Genomic DNA, 18,655 nt, shown 5'->3' on the forward strand with positions numbered 1-18,655 from the left:
TACTTTTTTATTCTGTAATTCTGCCTCTAAAAGGTTTACCACAAATATAATCCACCCCCAAAATTAAAATTGCTCCAAAAACAAGTTGTAAAAAATGTTGCTATTCAAAGGAAAATCAAACCAAAAAAGGAGGACAAAACAGTTAACACTAAGCAGAGAGACAAACATTGCTGGGTGCTAGGCCTATGAAAACTGATTCTATAAATCAGTCTGATGATATTTAACAAAACATGAAACTGCTGTACTTTTTTATTCTGTAATTCTGCCTCTAAAAGGTTTACCACAAATATAATCCACCCCCAAAATTAAAATTGCTCCAAAAACAAGTCGTAAAAAATGTTGCTATTCAAAGGAAAATCCAACAAAAATGATCCAAGAGAAATATGGCGTAACCTTTGAATAGTTTACTTTCATTTTTAATTTTAATTTTTTCTGCTAAGCTGATTAAATTTGGTTTAAATTCTAGTGAAATTTGCTCAGGTTGTCACAGATGGTGAATCAGTCATTGGGACTAATGAGATTCAGAGTGCTTGTTTTTTGTTACCTGCTTCAGTCTCTTTAATTCATTATTAAAGAATTAAACGTGTGATACCCAGACTACTGTAGTCCCCAAATGGATTATATCGATTACTTACAGCATCTTCAGGGAACACAGCACATGTCTACTAAGTAATGTTATTAAGTTCAGGAAGTTTGTTTGACTGTCACTGGCAGTACGACGTCAGATGGTTTAAAAAGGCAGATATCCAAAGCACACCTTGCCAAATATTCATAAATTTTCAATGACATCATCTTTAGTAGTCACTAAAAACTATAGCACATGGGCTTCCCTGGTGGCGTGGTGGTTGAGAGTCCGCCTGCCGATGCAGGGGACACGAGTTCGTGCCCCGGTCCGGGAGGACCCCACATGCCGCGGAGCGGCTGGGCCCGTGAGCCATGGCTGCTGGGCCTGCGCATCCGGAGCCTGTGCTCCGCAACGGGAGTGGCCACAACAGTGAGAGGCCCGCGTACCACAAAAAAAACACACACACACAAAAAACTATAGCACACGTGAGACTTGCTTTTCAAGTGAATTAATTATTGCTTAAGAAGAATACACTGAGTCCTATTCTCCCATCAAAAATAATAATCATTTGAAATAACAGTCATTATATTTGCAAAACCATAGAGAGAAGAGATGAATGATAGCAATGATATTTTTATTTAGGGTTTTGAATACTATTACTTTTCCTGAATCATCAACCTTTTGTGGGTGACTTCATATTATATGACTTCTTTGTGTGTACCTTTTCTATATGCACCATTTTTGTCCGTTCTACTATTTCCTTATTTATCTTCTTTGTAAACAGCATTATTGAGATAAAATTCATATACCATACAATTCACCCACTTAAGTGTACTGCTTAATAGTTTTTCATATATTCACAGATGTGCAGCAACCATCACCACAGTCAATTTTAGAACATTTTTCTCTCCAGAAAAATAAACAAAAACCCTGAAGTAGGGCTTCCCTGGTGGCGCAGTGGTTAAGAATCCGCCTGCCAATGCAGGGGACACGGGTTCGAGCCCTGGTCTGGGAAGATCCCACATGCCGTGGAGCAACTAAGCCCATGCGCCACAACTACTGAGCCTGCGCTCTAGAGCCCATGAGCCATAACTACTGAGCCCACGTGCCACAACTACTGAAGCCTGTGAACCTAGAGCCCATGCTCCGCAACAAGAGAAACCACCACAATGAGAAGCCTGTGCACCACAACGAAGAGTAGCCCCCACTTGCCACAACTAGAGAAAGCCCGCGCACAGCAATGAACACCCAACGCAGCCAAAGATTAAATAAATAAAGAAAGAAAGAAAGAAAAAACAAAACCCTGAAGTAGAAGCAAACCAAGTGTCCATCAGCAGATAAATGGATAAATTAAATGTGGTGTACACATACAGTGGAATATTATTCAGTCTTTAAAAGGAAGGAAATTCTGTCACATGCTACAACATGGATGAATCTTGAAGACATTATGCTGTGTGAAGTAAGCCAGTCAGAAAAGGACCAATACTGTATAATTCTACTTATTTGAGTTACCTAGAGTCATCAAATGAATAGAATCAGAAAGTAGAATTATGGTTGCCAGGGGCTGAGGAAAGGAGAAATGGGGAGTTGCCATTTAATGGGTACACTTTCAGTTACGCAAGATGAAGAGTTCTGGAGATGGATGGTGATAATGATTGTGAAACAATGTGAATGTGTTTAATGGCAGTGAGCTATATGCTTAAGTGATTAAGTTGGCAAATTGTATGCTATGTGTATTTCATCACAGGTTTTAAATTTTTAATGTGAATATACTGATGAAGGGGGAAAAAAGGAAACTCCATACTCTTTAGCTATCACCTTCCAACCCCTCCACCACCACCATCATCTCCTAGCCACTAATCTACTTTCAGTCTTCGTAGAGTTCCCTGATACGGACGTTTCATATCAATGGAATTATGTGTAGTCTTTTGTGACTGGCTGCTTTCACTCTGCATAATGTTTTTAAGGTTCATCCATGTTGTAGCATATTACCAGTAGGCTATTCCTTTTTATAGCTGAATAATACTCCATGGTAGGGATATATCACATTGTGTTTATCCATTTGTCAGTTGATGGACATTTGGGTTGTTTCCACCTTTGACTACTGTAAACGTTAGTTTGTACATTTTTGTGTAGACATCTGTTTTCATTTCTCTTAGGTATATACCTAGGAGTGGAATCACTGGGTCATGTGGTAACTGTATGTTAATCATTTGAGGATGATGTTTTCCAAAGCAGCTGCAACGTTTTACATTTCCATAAGCAGTGCATGAGTGATCTAATTTCTCCACATGCTTCTTTTCTTTCTTTTTTTTTTTTTTTTGCGGTACGCGGGCCTCTCACTGTTGTGGCCTCTCCCGTTGCGGAGCACAGGCTCCGGATGCGCAGGCTCAGCGGCCATGGCTCACAGGCCCAGCCGCTCCGCGGCATGTGGGATCTTCCCGGACCGGGGCACAAACCCGTGTCCCATGCATCGGCAGGCTGACTCTCAACCACTGCGCCACCAGGGAAGCCCCACATGCTTCTTTTTTTTTTTATAAATTATTTACTTTATTTTGTTTATTTTTGGCTGCGTTGGGTCTTCGTCGCTGTACGCGGGCTTTCTCTAGTTGCAGCAAGTGAGGGCTACTGTTCATTGTGGTGGACGTGCTTCTCATTGCAGTGGCTTCTCGTTGCAGAGCACAGGCTCTAGGTGTGCAGGCTTCAGTAGTTGTGGTGTGCGGTCTCAGTAGTTGTGGCACATGGGCTCAGTAGTTGTGGCGCTCGGGTTCTAAAGTGCAGGCTCAGTAGTTGTGGCGCGTGAGCTTAGTTACTCCGCGGCATGTGGGATCTTCCCCGGGCCAGGGATCAAACCCGTGTCCCCTGCATTGGCAGGTGGATTCTTAACCACTGCGCCACCAGGGAAGGATAATACAGGGAATAATACTTGTTAATTATCTGACTTTTTTATTATAACCGTTCTAGTAGGTGTGAAGTAATATCTCGTGATTTTGATTTTCCTGATGACTAATAATACTGAATGTCTTTTCATGTGCTTTTTAAGCCATTTGTATATTTTCCTTGGAAAAATGTATATTCAGATCCTTTTGCTCAATTTAATTGGGTTGTGTGTCTTTATTGTTGAATTGTAAGAGTTCTTCATATATTCTGGTACAGGTCCCTTAACAGATACATAATTTGTAAATATTTTCTCTTTCTGTGGGTTGTCTTTTCACTTTCTTGATGCAGTCCTTTCAAGTACAAAGGGTTTTCACTTTGATGAAGTCCATTTTATCTTTTTTTCTTTTGTTGCTCATGCTTTTGCTATCATATCAAAGAATTTATTACCAGGTCTGTGATCACAGAGATTTATGTCTATATCTTCTAAGAATTTTATAGTTTTAGGTCTGACATTTAAATCTTTGATCCATTTTTAGTTAATTTTTTATATGGTATGAGACAGGCATCCAACTTCATTGTTTTGCGCATAACTATTTAGTTTTCCCAGTGCTATTTGTTGAAAAGACTGTTCTTTCCCCATTGAATGGTCTTGGTACCCTTATTGAAAATCAGATGATCATAGATGTCTGAGTTTATTTCTGGACTGTCAGTGTCTTCTACTAATCTGTTTATCCTCTGCCAGTGCCACACTGTATTGATGAAGTTTTGAAATCAGGATGTGTGAGTCCTCCAGTTTGGTTGTCTTATCAAGATTGTTTTGGCTATTCTGGGTCCCTTGCAGATCCATATGAATTTTGTAATCAGTTTATCCATTTATAGGAAGAAGTCAACTGGGATTCTGATGGAAATTGTGTCAAATCTGTAGATTGCTTTGGAGAATTGGCATCTTAACTATGTTAATTCTTCCATTTCATGAACATGGGATGTTTTTCAATCATTTAGATCTTTAATTTCTTTCAACAATGTTTCTGTAGTTTTTAGAGTTAATTTTTCACTTGTTTTATTAAACTTATTCCTAAGTGTTTTATTCTTCATGGTGGTACTATGAATGGAATTGTTTTAATTTCATTTTGATTGTTCATTGGAAGTGTATAGAAATGCAGATTATTTTTGTGTATTAATTCTGTATCCTACAACTTTGTTGAACTCATTTACTAGTTATAATACTTCTTAAATAGATTTCTTGGGATTTTCCATATACATGATCTTGTCATCTGTGAAGAAATTGTTTTATTTCTTCCTTTTCAATTTGGGTACCTTTTATTTCATTTTCTTGCCTTATTGCCCTGGCTAGAATGCTTAGTACACTGTTCCATACAAGTAGTGAGAGCTGACATCCTTGTCTTCTTCATGACTGGACAGCATTCAGTCTTCCACCTTAATAAAGATGTTAGTTGTGGATTTTTCATAGGTACTCTGTATCGTGTTGAGAAAATATAATGTATTACATTAATTGGTTTTCAGATATTAAATGACCCTGGCATTCCTGGGATAAATCACACTTGGTCAGATTTTAGCATTTATATTCATAAGAGATACTGGTCTGTTGTCTTGTGGTGCCTTTGTCTGGTTTTAGTATTAGGGTAATATAGAATGAGTTGGGAAGTGTTCTTTTCTATGTTTTGGAAGAGTTTATGAAGAATTATTGTTAATTTTTCTTTAAATGTTCGATAGAATTCAGTGATGAAACCTTCTATGCAGGGGCGTGTGTGTGTGTGTGTGTGTGTGTGTGTGTGTGTGTAAGTTGTTTTATGATTACTACTTCAATCTCTTCATTTGTTATAGATCCATTCTGATTATCTGTCTCTACTTGAGTTCGTTTTGGCAGTTGGTATATTTCTGGGAATTTGATGTATTTTCTTGGTATACAATTGTTCATACTATTTTATTATCCTTTTTATTTCTGTAGTCTAGTAATCTCCCCCTCTTCATTTCTGATTCTGGTAATTTGAGTTTTCTCTCTTTTTTTCTTGGTCAGTTTAACAAAAAGTTGTCAATTTTGTTGATCTTTTCAGTGAACCAGCTTTTGGTTTTTATTGATTTTCATCTTGTTTTTCTGTTCTCTATTTTGTGTATTCCCATTGTAATCTTTCTTATTTACTTCCTTTGGCTTGCTTTTGGCTTGGTGATCGGTCCCCCAGCCCTCCACCCAATGTCTTAAGATGGAAGTGTAGGTTATTAATCTGAGATCTTTCTTCTTTTTTAATATTGGCATTTACAGTTATAAGTTTCCCTCTAAGCACTGCTTTAGTGGCATTCCATAAGATTTGGCATGTTGTATCTTCATTTTCGTTCATCCCAAAGTATTTTCTGGTTTCTATTTTGATTTCTTCTTTGACCTATTGGTAACATAGTATTGTGGTGTTTAATTTCTACTTACTTGTGTGTGTCCCAAGTTTTTTCCTGCTATTTATTTCTAATTTCATTCCATTGTGGTTGGAGAACATTCTTTGTATTATTTCTATCCTTTTAAATTTACTGAGGTTCATTTTATGGCCCAGCATATGGTCTATCGGGAGAATATTCCATGTACACTTGAAAAGATTGTATATTCTGTTATTGTTGGATGGAGTGTTCTGTAGATATCTCTTAGGTCTAGTTAGTTTATAGTGTTGTCCAGGTTTTCTGTTCCTTGTTCATCTGCTGAATTGTTGTTCTATTCATTATTGAAAGTGGAGTGTTGGGAATTCCCTGGCAGTCCAGTGGTTAGGACTCCCTGCTTTCACTGCCGTGGGCCTGGGTTCAATCCCTGGTCTGGGAACTAAGAGCCCACAAGCCACACAGTGTGGCCAAAAAAAGGAAAGTGGAATGTTGAAATCTCCAATTACTATCATTGAATTGTATATTTCTCCTTACATTCTTTTCAGTGTGTGTTTCGTGTATTTTGGTGCTCCTTTACTAGGAGCTGATATGTTTACAACTATTATATTTGCCTGACCCTTTTTCATTATGAAATGCTTTCTTTATCTCATACAGTTTTTGTTTTTGTTTTTTGTTTTTTGTTTTTTGTGGTACGTGGGCCTCTCACTGTTGTGGCCTCTCCCGTTGCGGAGCATAGGCTCCGGACACGCAGGCTCAGCGGCCATGGCTCACAGGCCCAGCTGCTCCACGGCATGTGGGATCTTCCCGGACCGGGGCACAAACCCGTGTCCCCTGCATCGGCAGGCGGACTCTCAACCACTGCGCCACCAGGGAAGCCCCAGTTTTTGTTTTAAAGTCTGTTTTGTCGGATATTAATATAGACATACCAGCTTTCTTGTGGTTACTGGTTGTGTGATATATCTTTTACCATCCTGTTATTTTCAGCCTTTGTGTCTCCTGTAGACAGCATATAGTTGGATCATTTTTATCCTGACAATCTCTGTCTTTTGATGGAATCATTTAATCCATTCACATTTAATGTTACTATTAATGTACTTGGCTTATGTCTGCCATTTTGCTTTTTGTTTTCTATCTCCTGTGTTTGTTTTTTTATTCTTCCTTTTCCTGCTTTCTCTTGCATTAAATGAATATTTCCTAATGTAGCATTTTAATTTCTTTCTTTCTATTTTACTTTTCTAGAAGGTTTTTTGTTAGTGGTTTTTCTAGGATTTACCATATATATCTTAACTTATCCAAGTCAGCTTCTGATTTACACTAGCTTAATTCTAGTGCTATAAAGAAAAGTTACTGCTACACTGCTCTATTCTCTTTCCCCCCTTTTTCTGGTATTCTTGTTATACATATTGTATTAATATTACAAACACAATACATTGTTATAACTATTACCTTACCATCAGTAGGCATTTCCTTAGCCCATACAGCTTTGTTCCCACCCACATCCTTCATGCTATTATTGGCAAATATGTTACATTCGTACATGTTATAGGCCCAACATTACATTATATACATATTATTTTATACAGTTGCCTCTAAAATCAGAAGAAAGGAGGGAAAATATGCATTTCTACAGTCTTTCCAATTACATAATTACCTGTTCTTGTTGTATTAGTCTGTTCAGACTGCCATAACCAAATGTCATAGACTGGGTGGCATAAACAACAGAAATTTATTTTCTCACTGTTCTGGAGACTGGAAATCCAAGATCAAGGTACCAGCAGGGTTGATATCTGGTGAGGGCTCTCCCCTTGGTTTGCAGATAGTCACGTTCTCATTGTGGGCTCATTTGGCCTTTCTTCAGCCTGTGCAAGCAGAGGGAGAGCAAGTTCTTTGATGTCTTTTCTTATAAGAGCACTAATCTCATTGGACCAGGGCTCCACCCACATGGTGTCATCTAACCTAGTTACCTCTTCATGGCCCCATCTTCAAATACCATTACATTGAGGTTAGGGTTTCAGCATATGAATTTGGGAGGGATGCAAGCATTCAGTCCATAATACTTACGCTTTATCTTTTTGTGTTTGTTCTAATTAGTGCCTGTTGTAAAGTGCCTATTGCCGGCAACAAATTCACAGTTTTTATTTACTAAGGAAAGTCTTAGTTTTGCCTTCATTTTGAAAAACAGCTTTGCTGGATATAGGAATCTTTGTTAACAGGTTTTTCCCTTGACCATTTTGAATATGTTTTCCCACCGCCTTCTGACCTTCATCTTGTCTGCTGGAAAGTTAGCTGTTAATCTTACTGGGGTTACATTATAAGTAACTAGTAATTTTTCTCTTTCTGCATGTCTTTGACTTTCAGCATTTTTACTATGGTATCTCTTTGGATCTCTGCATTTATTCTGCTTAGAGTTTGTTGAGGTTTCTGGATGAGTCGGTTAGTGTTTTTCAATAAATTTGGGATGTTTTCAGCCATTATTTCTTGGAATGTCTTTTCTGCTGCTTTCTCTCCTCTCTGATAATCCCATTATACGTGTGTTGGTTTGTTTAACAACACCCCACATTTCTCTGAAGCTCTTTTTTCTGTGTTCCTTTTTCTCTCTGTTCTTTAACTTATATAATCTCTTTTAATCTGTCTTCCTGGACCAGGGCTTGAACCCGTGTCCCCTGCATTGGCAGGCGGATTCTTAACCACTGTGCCACCAGGGAAGTCCCAATATTCTCTATTTGTTCATGCAACCTTGTCACCATTCCTTCTTTACTTCCTTATGCATGGTTTCCTTTGGTTTTATGAACATGTCTATAATGGCTACTTTACGGCCTTTCTGATAAATGTGAAAAATCTGTTCTTTCTCACAGGCAGTTTCTGTTCCCTGTTTGTATCCAAAGTATGGGTTACACTTTACTGTTTATTTTCATGCCTTGTAATTTTTTTTTTAATTAGACATCTTAGATAATGTATTGTAGCAGGTTTGGTTATTGTTGTTCACTTGTTAATTTGTTTAGTGACTGACTGGATTATTTTAATGAAGTCTATTTAAACCTCCCACCACCAGCAAATGTTCAGCCTCTGATTTTTTTCCTCAAGCAGGGAAAACTATTTTGGGTATTCTCACAGTCATCCTGGAATCACAGTGGTTTCAGTTGGACTCTGTTTTTCCTTGACAACATCCACTAACTGCTAGCTGATTACTCTGTTGTTTTCAATAATGCACTGACTCATAAATTGCTCTACAAAGTAATTCAATCAAAATCTGTCTCCTTTGATGAAAAAGTTTCTGTAGTCAATATTTGATTTTTATTCTGACATAAGGAAGGCTCATTCCTGCTGTCTTTTTACCTGTTTCCCTCTTGCAAACTAGCAAGCCTACAGTTTAGCCTGAATATTGAATCTCCTCCCAGTTGTCTTTACCACAATCATTACTGTTCCTGAAAGCACCTGTAGGCTTGAACTTCGTCCCACTCTGTTGCAATTAAAGACAGTTCTTTTGGGGCTTCCGTGGTGGTGCAGTGGCTAAGAATCCGCCTTTAATCCAGTAGTTCTATTTCTACAAATCTATCTGGTTGAAATACCAGCACAAAGGTGCAAGGATAATGCTAAAGATGTTCACTGCAGTATTACTTGTAATTAATAAAAGCTGGAGGGCTTACTTGGTAGCACTGTGGTTAAGAATCTGCCTGCCAGTGCAGGGGACACGGGTTCCATCCCTGGTCCGGGAAGATCCCATGTGCTGCGGAGCAACTAAGCCCGTGTGCCACAACTACTGAGGCTGCGCTCTAGAGCCCACAAGCCACAACTACTGAGCCTGCGTGCCACACCTACTGAAGCCTGTGTGCCTAGAGCCTGTGATCCACAACAAGAAAAGCCACCTCAATGAGAAGCCCACGCACCACAACGAAGAGTAGCCCCCGCTTGCCGCAACTAGAGAAAGCCCACGCACAGCAATGAAGACCCAACGCAGCCAAAAATAATAAATGAATAAATGAATTTTAAAAAAGACAGTTCTTTGGAGAATACATTAGGTGCTGTTTTATAGCCTCTTTTCTCCCCAGAAAAATCTTGGAGCCAGGGCTCAGAAGCTGGGGATTTGGACAGTGATTAGCTTCTCTAAAAGTGACACCCTATCCTGTGAGCTGAGCACTTGGTAGAGGGTGGGGAGACCACAGCCTAGGATCACTGGCTTACCTATCCTAGTGTGAAAAATCACCACTTCAGGAGGTGGGGCAAGGGTGATCAGGCCAGGGCCCCAGTATTCTCTGCATATCACACCCACAGTAGACCCTCTATTGTACAAGTGGAGGTTAGGTGGAAAGGAGTTCCCGCCTCTCATGCTCATTCACCCCAGATTTAGCTTCAGCAGCAGGTACCTGAGGGCAGGATGAGAAAGCTGACATACCACTCCTCCTAGGAAGAAAGCCTCCCTCTGGTGCTGTGGGGAGAGGGAGCTCTGTGTTCTTGGCTACAGCTGTCTGGAGTAGAGTCTGTACCTCGCTAAACTGGGAGGGGCAGGAAGGAGTAGTATTGGTTCAAATATCAAACTCACTTTTCTTTTTTTTTTTTTTTTTTTTTTTTGCGGTACGCGGGTGTCTCACTGTTGTGGCCTCTCCCGTTGCGGAGCATAGGCTCCAGACGCGCAGGCTCAGCGGCCATGGCTCACGGGCCCAGCCGCTCCGCGGCATGTGGGATCCTCCCAACCGGGGCACGAACCCGTGTCCCCTGCATCGGCAGGAGGACTCTCAACCACTGCGCCACCAGGGAAGCCCCAAACTCACTTTTCTTACTGAGTTTTCATACATGTTCTTGAATAGATGTTTCTAGTTTGCTCTTCATCCTTAGGATCATTTCCATAGGTTTTCAGTGGTTGCTTTTTTATAGCTTTCACCACTTTCAGTGGGGAGAGCAGATCGGTAAACTCATGCTGTCGTGCCAGAAGTCAGTCTCTAATTGGTGAAATTTGATTCAAAAAAGAAGGAATTATACTGTTCTGGCATCCTGTCTTTTGAAATTATATTTAAAAGATTTTATGCAGCTGTTTGAGGAATGAGATACCTGTTCTTCAGCTGTATCACACAGGCATACAAGCATGGTCCTCAGTGCCAGTGACAACTTTATGGTCTCACAGACTTAATAAGCAGCTAAGTTATTGTTAAAAAGAGCACCTTAGGATCAGCTATACTAAAGCTAAAATTACTGTTTGGTGAATGTTTGCTACCACTTCAGTGAGCTACTAAAGTGATATATCTGTTAGCTCTGCTCTGACAGAGCTGCTTGATAATAACCAGTTTATACTAGCGGGGTGGTTAGAATATGGCCCTTCTCAAACTCAGTCATTCTCCCAGGAGCACCACAGATATCTTTGTGGTTGATTGTGTTTGATAATAGCTACCCTTATATTTCTCAAGCCAAAGGCATCTTTTATGTGAAATGTGCAGTGCAGACCCTTGGGTCTCATTCAAGTACTTGAAAAATACAAAGTTCATTTTAAGGAAAATGTTAGCCCTTACTGCAATTCTACATCCTACCTATTTTTTAACAGGAAGTAATCCTCTCTTCAGGCAAGATTTCCCCCTCAGCTTCTCAGTTTCCTGATAAAATTATGAACTGCATTTCATGTCTTCTATCAAAGGACTAAATTCCTCTATAATTAACTACATGCTTTAAATTCATCATAGAATAAAATTATGATATTCCTGTAACCCAGCGTCTGCCAGAGGCTTAAATGTTTGCTTCCTTTATCTTCCTGGCAGAGTCTTATAATCCTCTGGGTTCACCAATTTGTCTTAGCTGCCAGGAAACACAAAGTAGATTCGGTTCTCAGTGAACACAACAATCTTATCCCAGATGTCCCTACACCATTTCTGTTTTGCTTTTAAGTGTTTTCTCTTCTCTGTTTTTTAGTATACTCAGTTTTTTTTAAATCTTTCACATTGGAAATAGGTGAGCTACAAATGAATACTTATAGGAATATAAACAGTTAACCAGAAAGCCTAGAAAACTTGGCCATTTGCATGTAAGGAAAACTCCAAATATTGTACAGTAAAAGTTTTATTTGACATTTATTTTCATTAATTGAGCATATAGTTTGGTCAAATTCTAATTGGTTGAGGGTTTGTTTATATTGTCCTAGCTAGATATCCTCATCACAAAAATACATAAGGTAGAAGTCACCTTGAATTGCAAAAAGCTTATAAGGCAGAAAGCTAATATTTTCTTCCACAGACAGCAAACCTGACTGAAGTCTACCCCTCAAATGAATTGAAGGTGATTTATATTTCGGAAGATTAGTGTAATTGTCCTCACAGGGCATACTGTGACTTCTGAAGACTTCTGAAGGAGATTCAGATTATTAGTTGATACTAAATCCCTGATACAGCATTTTAAAAGTTGAACTTTTCAGGCAGTTTTCATAGGGTATTTTTAGTGATTATAATCATTAAATGCATGTGTGCATTTTTGGAAAATGCAAAAAGAGTATAAAGTTTCAAGAATCAGCAATATACCCACAACCCTAAGTTAACTGCTACTGTCATGTTCATATTATTCTCTCAATCTTTTTTCTTTTCGTATGTAGTTTTTTTGGTTTTTTTAAATACATTTATTTATGTATTTATTTATTTTTGCCTGTGTTGGGTCTTTGTTGCTGCGCACAGGCTTTCTCTAGTTGCAGCGAGCGGGTCTACTATTTGTTGCAGTGCACGGGCTTCTCATTGCGGTAGCTTCGGTTGTTGCAGAGCACGGGCTCTAGGCACACGGGCTTCAGTAGTTGTGGCACGCGGGCTCAGTAGTTGTGGCACACGGGCTTAGTTGCTGCGCAGCATGTGGGATCTTCCCGAATCAGGGCTCAAACCCATGTCCCCTGCATTGGCAGGCGGATTCTTAACCACTGCGCCACCAGAGAAGTCTTTGTATGTAGTTTTAACATAGTTGTGATCCTATTGGATATTTTTTGTTCGTGTGGTGTAGGGTTTTTCACGTCATTAAAAATTTCTTTGTAAATATAATTTTTTTTTTTTTTTTTTTTTTTTTTGCGGTATGCGGGCCTCTCACTGTTGTGGCCTCCCTCGTTGCGGAGCACAGGCTCCGGACGCGCAGGCTCCGGACGCGCAGGCTCAGCGGCCATGGCTCACGGGCCCAGCCGCTCCGCGGCATATGGGATCCTCCCAGACCGGGGCACGAACCTGTATCCCCTGCATCGGCAGGCGGACTCTCAACCACTTGCGCCACCAGGGAGGCCCATGTAAATATAATTTTTAATGTTTGATTTTATGAATATACAATAATTTATTAACCCTGGTGAGCAACTTGAATTTCTTCATTTTTATAGGGTCTTTAGAGTGGGATTAATAGATCAAAAGATATGACTGTTTTTAAGGTTCTTGGTACATTTTTTTAATGTTTTTGTTTGTTTGGGTTTTTTTTTTTTTTTTTTTTTTTTCCAGTACGCGGGCTCCTCACCGCTGTGGCGTCTCCCGTGGCGGAGCACAGGCTCCGGACATGCAGGCTCAGCGGCCATGGCTCACGGGCCCAGCCGCTCCGCGGCATGTGGGATCCTCCCAGACCAGGGCACGAACCTGCGTCCCCTGCATTGGCAGGCGGACCCTCAACCACTGCACCACCAGGGAAGCCCTGTTTGTTTTTAATAAATTTATTTATTTCTGGCTGCATTGAGTCTTCATTGCTGTGTGCGGGTTTTCTCTAGTTGCAGCGAGCGAAGGCTACTCTTCGTTGCGGTGTGCAGGCTTCTCATTGCAGTGGCTTCTCTTGTTGTGGAGCACAGGGTCTAGGTGTGCGGGCTTCAGTAGTTGTGGCTTCGCGGGCTCCAGAGTGTAGGCTCAGTAGTTGTGGTGCTCGGGCTTAGTTGTTCTGAGGCATGTGGGATCCTCCCGTACCAGGGATCGAACCTGTGTCCCCTGCATTGGCAGGCAGATTCTTCACCACTGCGCTACCAGGGAAGTCCCTATTTTATTTATTTTTTCTTTGGCTGCCTCGGGTCTTTGTTGTGGTGTGCAGGATCTTTTTCCTTTCTTTCTTTCTTTTTTTTTTTGGTTGCGGTGCGCAGGCTTATTTTTGCAGCGTGTGGACTTCTCTCTAGCTGTGGCACCTGGGCTTCTCTCCAGTTGTGGTGTGCGGGTTTTCTCTCTCTAGTTGTGGCATGTAGACTCCAGGGCACGTGGGCTCTGTAGTTGTGACGCAAGGGCTCCAGAGCACGTGGGTTCTGTAGTTTGCAGCACTTGGGCTCTCTCGTTGAGGCACGCGGGCTTAGTTGCCCCACAGCATGTGGGGTCTTAGTTCCCGGACCAGGGATCAAACCCATGTCCCCTACATTGGAAGGCGGATTCTTTACCACTGGACCACCAGGGAAGTCCCTACAGACATTTTTAAATACACATAATTGTAAACAGAAGTGTACTGAACCCCCATGTACCCATCACTTAGCTTCTACATTTATCAACTAATGACTAATCTGTTTTCATTTAAACTTCTATTTCTTCCTCCTCCCATATTATTTTGAAATAAACCCAGGTATCATATTATTTTCATTCACGAGTATTTCAGTATAGGTATCCCTAAAAGGTTTTTTTAAACCTACCTAACTTAATAGTACTGTTTCACATTCTAAAAAATTTAACAGTTAATTTCTTAATTATATCCAGTATCCAGTTGGTCTTTGTATTACCAGCTACCTCACAAATACTGCTTATGTTTTCACACATTTGTCTTGTAGAGTGTCCCAGAGTCTGGATTTGACTGATTGTGTCATTATGGTGTTGTTTAACATGTCTCCCTGTATTTTCTGTAATTCAGTACTTGGATCTAATGTAGTATTTTTGATGCAGTTATGTGAGATGTAAATGCAAAAAGTTGTTAAAGCTAGATTAAGAAATAAAATACCATGTAAAGAAAGTTGATTTAAATGATTAAAAAAGGGTGGTAACAGGGTTTTATAATAAATTAAGCTTTCTGATTCCTTGAGAATTCTCAGAAAGAATTCACGGTATTGCTCTATGATTTTCACTATTTTCTTGAAAGAAATTGCTAAATGGAGAAAACTTTAAAGACATATTATGACAAATCCCATATTAGTTTGATTCTCAGAGACTAACCGTTGAAAAATACAGTAATAGCTTAATGGTTTTACAATAACAGCCTTCTATTTTTTTCAGTATTTCTATTAGAATATGTCAGAATCATGTTCTATTGTTTATTTTATTCCTTAGATAGTACCTTATGTCCTTAGACAGCACATTTTTTAGGGAATAACGTATTTTTTTCTGAGTCTCATCATTGTCTAACTGCATATTCTCTCTTCTAAAATATAGCTTAGTGAGATCCAAATAAAGTACCTTTTTATTTTGTAAAATTAGTGAGTTATTTTTCTTCTTTTTAAAATAATTATTTGAACAGTACACAAATCATATTTAGAATAAGTTGTAAAAGAATAAGAGCAATGAAATCAGGAGTTATTTTTTTAAATCTGTGTTATTGTCAAAAACAAAGTGATTTTTATCCAAAAAGTAATTATTTATAACTCTGTTTAGAAAAGAGTTAATTTTGACTTTTACTAAGCTGACCTACTTGAAAAATAATTTTATTTAAATAAATTTATAGGACTGTTCATTCAAAGGATCTTTGCAGTCATCTCCATCTCATTGTGCTGTGTTTTTGTGTATGTTTGATTTTTTTCCCCATAGCTCCTCAGTAGGTTACTTGCAGCCTCCAGGATCAGAACAAGTACAGTTGCCTCGAACTACTTCACCATGCAATTCCCAGCAGCTTCAAGGCCACCAGTGTGCAGGTATGAATAGACAATTGGAAAAAAAGAAGGCAATGGTTTGTCCATTTGAGAAATAAGTTTCTTGGACATTTCTAGAAAAAGGTTTTCAACTTGTTAGGTGCTGAAATGTACCCAAAGTATGCAGGGTGCCATGAGAAATCAGAGCTAACAGGTTCCGTCCACTTCTTCCTTTTCCCCTGCTACCACTGCTGCTGCACTCCGATTCTCCTCTTCAGGCTCTCCTTCCTGCCTGCCTCATAAGTATTGATGTTCTCTGGGATACTTTCTCTCATTACTCTTCAGCTTCTTCCTCGGAAGTCCAACCACTTCCTCGGTTTCAACAACGGCTTTTTGCCAGCGTCTCCCAAGTTTTATTTCTGCCAAGACAAGACCACATAGCCAACTGCCTGCTGGACATTCCTACTCAGGGATGTGTCAGAGGCACTAGATTTAATATTTCTCCCTCTTCCTGCCTCCCTTTCCTCACCTTCTATCTAGGGACCAATACAAATGGCAAAATTATAACTCTCTTCCATTCTCCCCTTTCACACTAAGGCTTCACCATTTCCTCAAAGCTGGTACTGTCTTTCCTTCCTCACTGCCTCTACTTTTGGTCAGTTCTTTTCATGCCTTCTTCACAGTAATTTCTTATGTGTTTTGCTTATTTCATGTTGCCCCACGTCCAGCTTTCCTCCTCCACAACACATGCACACATATATACACAGTTCAAGAATCACTGTCCTGAAACAGATGTCTCTTCGTGTCATTCCTCCGAATTAAAAATTTGTATAGATTCTCCATCTACACTCCCTAGCAATCAATTAAGCCTTCTATTTATACGTATATGCTCAAGTCATACAGAACTCTATTTGTAGAATATGCTGTGCTCTTTCATGCCAAAGATACTTTTGTACCTGTTCTTCCCTCCGCCTGGAATGCCTGTCCGCCATCCAGTTTGCCAAAATCCTGCTTATCCTTGAAGTTTGACTCAGAAATCACCTCTTCTACAAAGCCTTCCTCAGTCCTTAAAACACAGTTTGTTGCTTCATTTTCTCTGCTTCCATAGTGTCTTAAACAATCCTTTATCATATTTTATTGTAATGATCTGTTGACATATGTAATCTCAAAGAAGCAGAGAAACAATAAATGATTATCAAATACATGACTAATAGTGGCTGCATCAGCATGGGCTGCTGTGGCCAACGAGAACCTTGAGATGTTCCTAAGCAGTCAGCCCTTCTGTGGTGTGCCTAGCCAGGTCAGGGTGGTGCTATTTCTGGGGAATTGGAAACTACCATTACGATTACTGCAATGCAAACAGTGGCCCTGGAGGTGGGGCACAGGGCATCTTACCTTACACTGAAGTGGTGAGTGGCAGAGTTACATTCCGAATACTAGTAGTGCTGCAGTACCAGTGCCATGGCAGAAATAAGTCAGATAAGAAGGTAGGTATTGTAGTCCACATGTACTGTACAGCTAGCAGTGTTTGTACATGCATATGATTAATTATAACTCTAAAGTCAGCCAAGGAGGTCTTCCTAGCCTTTTTCAGATGAGAAAATACAATAAAAGAGGAAAAATAATTTCCCCAGAGTTATAGGACATTTCAGGGCACTGAAATTGTGCTTTCTGATTCCTGTATCCCAAACTTTTTCCCACCGCATGAAACTGATTCACTCAAAAGATAACTTTTCTCTGTATGTCAAAATTTCTGTAGGATACTAATTTTTCCCAAAGTGTTCCTTTATGTATTTAGAATAATGCTCGTTTGAAAATGAATTTATTTTAAAAATTAAGCACTTTTATAGATCCTATAGCAATTGTCCTACTCTATACTAGGTCTTGTTGTAGATAATTGGATTTTCCTGACTTACTGTGTTGAGGATAAGTGAGGTGTTTAGGTCTACAGAGTCAATTTCAGTGTCTTTTTAAACACAGCACTTGTAGTATAAGCATTAGAGTTTAAATCTGGCTTATGTAAATAGCAGTAAAATTTTGCTCAGAGATGTAAAATTATTGCCATTACCTTGGTGTTTAAAGATACCAGCTATTTGCTAAAGTTTGCTAATTGCAGTGTCCTGATTCTGATTTTCAGCTGTACCACCTCCACCAGCTGGTGGCGGAATGGTGATGATGCAGCTCAGTGTACCAAACAATCCACAATCTCGTGCCCATTCACCCCCACTGTGGAAGCAAAACAAATATTACTGTGATCACCAGAGAGGACAAAAGTGTGTAGAATTTAGCAGTATAGACAATATTGTTCAGGTAAGATGCTTCTTTTATTATAATTTTAAAATTTTCAATATTTAGTTACATAAGATTGACCAACCTATAAGGCTTGACGCCGAATTTGAAATCTTCTCAAACAAATTAGTAAAGAAGTTTGAACATTCTCTATATCCAGACAATTTATTTCAATATTTAAATATGTTTCCCAACATTTGCATAATTTAAATTTTTTTAATTTAAAAATTCAGAAGATAAACTAGATCTGAAATTTGGTAAAGAAAATGAATTAAGCTGTTATCCTACCTTTCCCGTATGAAATGTATTTTACTGTAGCCAGAAAGTTGATGAGGGAATGCTCTTCATCATGGAAGAAATACAATTAATAAATTTAACAGCAATGATAGAATTTAAAAATCACTATTTTGGAATCCTGTTAAAGTAATGAACAGGGAAACATCATCAGCAAATGCCAGAAACATTAGGAAAAGATTTATGGGGAACTTTAAAATGGGTAGATTAGGCAGACAGCACTTGAAGCAACTGTTCAATTGTAGCATCAATTAAATTGGGCCAACCAAACATTAGTTGCTTCCTAATGTGGTTTAGAAGCATCACCTATGATATACTCTTGTCAAAAATATTGAACCTGGGAATTCCCTGGCAGTCTAGTGGTTAGGACTCTGAGCTTCCATTGCTGGGGGCACGGGTTTGATCCCTGGTCGGGGAACTAAGATCCCATAAGCCGTGCAGTGCAGCAAAAAATATATATATATATTGAACTTGAATCTAATCAAGCCTCTCTAAGTCTAGCTATTAATTTACAG

At 39.4% G+C, this 18,655-nt stretch overlaps 1 protein-coding gene across 6 annotated transcripts in view; it reads left to right on the forward strand.

Moving 5' to 3' along the window:
• R3HDM1 (R3H domain containing 1) overlaps window positions 1–18,655 on the forward strand; it is a 187,082-nt gene that overhangs the window by 158,073 nt on the left and 10,354 nt on the right. For all 6 annotated transcript variants that reach the window (XM_060105816.1, XM_060105811.1, XM_060105812.1 and 3 more), the window contains 2 exons: window positions 15,517–15,620; window positions 17,695–17,867. In XM_060105816.1, coding sequence (XP_059961799.1) covers window positions 15,517–15,620; window positions 17,695–17,867 — 277 coding nt within the window. The remainder of the gene's footprint in view (window positions 1–15,516; window positions 15,621–17,694; window positions 17,868–18,655) is intronic.

Source organism: Mesoplodon densirostris, chromosome 8 (assembly GCF_025265405.1).
Source record: "Mesoplodon densirostris isolate mMesDen1 chromosome 8, mMesDen1 primary haplotype, whole genome shotgun sequence".
NCBI lineage: Eukaryota > Metazoa > Chordata > Mammalia > Artiodactyla > Ziphiidae > Mesoplodon > Mesoplodon densirostris.